The 4,479-nt window shown below is 38.1% G+C and overlaps 1 protein-coding gene across 1 annotated transcript; it reads left to right on the top strand.

Annotated features, from left to right (window-relative positions):
- The first annotated feature begins 341 nt into the window (after positions 1 to 341).
- Positions 342 to 3,726, top strand: LOC110530294 (uncharacterized). The gene is made up of 3 exons (XM_090183060.1): positions 342 to 448; positions 632 to 993; positions 3,451 to 3,726. The coding sequence occupies exons 1-3, from the start codon at positions 409 to 411 to the stop codon at positions 3,724 to 3,726; spliced, it is 678 nt and encodes a 225-aa protein (XP_090039186.1). The 5' UTR covers positions 342 to 408.
- The last annotated feature ends 753 nt before the right edge of the window (positions 3,727 to 4,479 follow it).

Here is a 4,479-nt window from a genome sequence, read left to right on the forward strand (position 1 = left end):
GGTGGTGTGGAGGGTGATACCATCACACTGTCCTGCAGATACACTGGCTCTGTAAACAATCTACAGTGGTATCATTAGTATCCCAGGTCTAAACCAGTATTCCTGATTCTCATCACGAAATCAGGACATGTCCAGAAACTGGTCAATCCTCGCCTTCCAGCTCAGGTTCATACAGACCATGTGGAAAAACAAACAAAGACAAAAGCAAAAACTAGACATTTTCAGATAGGAATTAAGTCCAAAATAAACTGAGGAGGAGACCAATAGGAACTGAAAAACCTTAACCACAAACCATAGAAGAAGAGATACATATCCAGATATCAGAGGAGGGGCCTCATAGTTAAACACTGATATAGGCTGGGTGTATACTGTCTTATCTCTCAGTTAGTTTATCTAGTCTGTGTCAGGATGTCACTCATATTACTGTTGCTCCTCTCAGCGTTTGTAGGTGAGTGCTGAATACTCAGGTTAAACCAAATAACATTTTGAATACAGTGACATTGCTTTTATCAATAAATTATTGCATTATGTTTTAATTATTTCTCTGTCATTCTTTATGGGCACCTAACCCATGTATTGTTTCTCATTTGGAATAAACATTAACACAATGACAATACTTATGTTGTTGCAGGTGATAGTATGGAGCAGGAAACAATATCTCCAGTGAAGCCTGAAGTCAATGCTCTCCAAGGAACAGACATCACTCTCTCCTGCAACTACAAGGGCAACATTATCAATCTACAATGGTACCGTCAATACCCCGGATCCAGACCAGAATGTCTACTTTTGATCCGACAAAGCGGCATGTATATTCAGAATACATCAATTACGACTACACGACACACTGGTAGACTGAATGAAGAGAAGACCCGTGTTGACTTGATGATCTCCTCTGTTGAATTGGAAGACTCTGCTCTGTACCACTGTGCCTTGCAGCCCACAGTGACAGGAAACCCAGACACACTGTACAAAAACCTGTCAAGACCCTTGGTGGTGAAGAGTGCATTGTATTCTGATCAATCAGTTACTATTTAGAGTACATTAATACATACATTTTTTTCCTGAATATCCACATTAATTGAAAGAGAAGCAAGAAAACACATTTCATGTAAATATTATTGAGGAGATAATACTTTATATTGTCTGCATTTTCCTATTCTGATATAACATGATCAAAGATACCAGTCTGAATAAATACAGAATGAAAAGCATTTGTGGTGTTGTTTTGCTTCCAATTAGCAGGGGTTCCCAAACATTTTCACTCTGTGACCCCATTCCAGCATAGTGGAACGTCACACAATGTTTATTCATGTGATGTTTGACTGACAAAAAAAATAACAATATCTATGGGCTAAAAAACATAATAAAAAAAACTTGATCTGTACATTGCTGACAAGTTATAAATAGCTCTCTAAGGTATGAAATGAATAACATGACAAGAGGAACTGATGATGCACTACTCAATTTCAAAATTGCGCCTTGTGCATTCTACTATTACAACTTTCAAGAATAAGTTTAAAGCTGCACTGGCCGACCCCTCACCACACAGATTAGGAACCTCTGTTTAGAGGATTCAGGGCAGTAATTGTCTTCTTTTTCTTCTTTTTGTGAACAGCATACATTTGGAGACAATACCAATAGAGGGCAGTCATGAACTGAAATATCTCTACTCAGAACTCCAGAGAAATCCTGAAGATTACATTTAGCAGAATTCCAACCCAGAAAGACAGTTGAACTGAAATACCCGACTCTCTTTAGTGTAGAGAGGTAGAGCTACAAAGTCAATGAGTGCTTTAACATTACAGTATGTAATCTACAAGATGTTTGAGGAGATAATAGTGATACACTCTTACCTGACAGCACATGAAGCCAGTCATTCAGACACCATGGAGATGTTTTATGCAATTCTACTTTTTTCAATGTTCTTTGGTAAATACCTTTTGAAGGATGGTTAAAGACACATAATGAATTGACCCACACTCGAATGTCTGTTAAACTAAATGAAGATAAGACCCATGTGAATCCGGATGATCTCCTCTGCTGAGGTGACAGACTCTGCTCTGTATTACTGTGCCCTGCAGCCGACAGTGACAGGAAACCCATAAAAACTGTAGAAAGAAAGCCGTAACAGAAAACATTTCAAGTTGGTGTCAAGAGGAGGCGCTGTATAATCAAAGATCCACATGTAGCTTATGGGATGTTATTGTTCAGGAAGTAGATAGTTAGTCAGGTCTCTCAGTGCTGTCTATTGGTTTCTCAAAGGTCTAGCAAGATGATTTTCTTCTCATTTGTTCCCTTTTTATCTTTCTTAGGCAAGTTATTATACAGATTTAAATCTTTTAATTTAATCTTATTGTGAATGAACAGCAATAATCATAATAATTCCACGTTCATAATTGTTTTACATCAGTCACAACTGCGCAGTTCTACAGTTACAGTTACAGAAATTATTGTACAGTTACAGAAATGATTTGACCAAATATTTTTGCAGGAAACAGTTTTGGGGATTCAATAAACCCTGTGACTACAGAAGAGCTTGTTCAGGAGGGAAGGAATGTCCATCTCTTCTGCAAATATGATGGCACTGTCTACAGTGGTTCCGCCAACATCCCAGATCCAAAAAAGATTTTCTAATGTAAGTCACACCAGAGGGGTCTATATTTAAAGCTACTCCCCCATCTCCTCATCTGACAGTTACCATTGACAAAGTGGACAAACGTGTGGATCTGAAGATCTCTTCTGCGACAGACTCTGCACTACCATGCCATTTTTTTCTACCTTTATTTAACTAGGCAAGTCAGTTAAGAACAAATTCTTATTTTCAATGACGGCCTAGGAACAGTGAGATCGCTATTCAGAAGGGAGAAATAGTTATGAGTTTAAGAAGAGGTTTCATTCCAGGTGGAATTTCACTTCTAGCTCTGTCCCCTTGACGATCCAGAGGTTGCAGCTGTCTGACTCTGCTTTGTACTACTGTGCTCTGAAGCCCACTGTGACAACAGGAGATTCAGTCACTGTACAACAACACAGGGTAGAGTGTTGTTCAGACAATGTCACAAACTTCTCAATGTTTGATGATACACAGAAAGAGGAGGAGACAAGGATTTCAAGGTAGTATAATGGCCTAGTTGATTCAGATTGGTATTACTCTTCTCCCACTGATCTCACAGTAGCAGACATCGAACCCTGGCTGAGGAATGTACTGATTCTTGCTGCATGTTGTTATGGTATGATCATATGTTCCTAATCTGTTTACTGCCTTTGCTCCAATCTCTTATTTTACAATACAATACTACCATTTTTTCTCCCTCAATCATGTTGTGACATGATTTTCCTCCTAACACAATTGTGTATTACATTATTTTCCAGAATGCAGAGGAGAAGACTCAGTCACCAGGAGATGTGATCGCTACTGAGGGAGAACAGGTCACACTGGACTGACAATTTGAGACTGTGGATACAAATCTCAACCTCTTCTGGTACAAGCAGGAAGCTGATGACTACCAAAAGTATACGTTGAAGCGGGCAACTTTTGGATCAGATAATGCCATTGAATTCCAGGGGAGATTCGATGCCCATCTCAAATTAACTACATTTAAATCAGCATCAAAATTAGTGCACTTGACGATCCAGACGTTGCAGCTGTCTGACTCTGCTGTTTACTACTGTGCTCTGAAGCCCACTGTTAAAACAGGAGATTACAACCCCTTTACAAAAACATACTGAGCTACACAATGACAATACACCTGTTTGTACAGTATACAACACCACTTTGAAATTGACACAGTCATTTTCTCACAACTTCCCTGATCCTACCAAGACTAGTGGTAGCAGATGATGATACTCATAGTGATGATGATGATGATTATGATGATGATCATGGTGATGATGATTAAGTAATTTTTTTATGCTATAAAGGTGCCTCACAATTCAGCTTGAAATGTGGAAATGTGAAAATACTGTATCTCATTTATTAGAAAATATTATTTTTGTTTTGGAATGTATCTTTAGGAGACTAGAGCAATACACAGTATTGTGTATAACACAGGAATGGAAAAGACAGCATCAACCACAAGGGGACAACATTATTTTTATTTATTTATTTATTTTTTATTTTACCTTTATTTAACCAGGTAGGCAAGTTGAGAACAAGTTCTCATTTACAATTGCGACCTGGCCAAGATAAAGCAAAGCAGTTCGACAGATACAACAACACAGAGTTACACATGGAGTAAAACAAACATACAGTCAATAATAAAGTATAAACAAGTCTATATACAATGTGAGCAAATGAGGTGAGAAGGGAGGTAAAGGCAAAAAAAGGCCTTGGTGGCAAGGTAAATACAATATAGCAAGTAAAACACTGGAATGGTAGTTTTGCAATGGAAGAATGTGCAAAGTAGAAATACAAATAATGGGGTGCAAAGGAGCAAAATAAATAAATAAATTAAATACAGTTGGGAAAGAGGTAGTTGATAG

Source organism: Oncorhynchus mykiss, chromosome 8, assembly GCF_057628025.1.
Source record: "Oncorhynchus mykiss isolate SJ-2025 chromosome 8, ASM5762802v1, whole genome shotgun sequence".
NCBI lineage: Eukaryota > Metazoa > Chordata > Actinopteri > Salmoniformes > Salmonidae > Oncorhynchus > Oncorhynchus mykiss.

Coding starts and splice junctions, on each gene's coding strand:
- LOC110530294 (XM_090183060.1), top strand. CDS start 409: ATGTCACTCATATTACTGTTGCTCCTCTCAGCGTTTGTAG. Junction 449..631: donor GCTCCTCTCAGCGTTTGTAG/GTGAGTGCTGAA, acceptor ATGTTGTTGCAG/GTGATAGTATGGAGCAGGAA. Junction 994..3,450: donor ACCTGTCAAGACCCTTGGTG/GTGAAGAGTGCA, acceptor TGACAATTTGAG/ACTGTGGATACAAATCTCAA.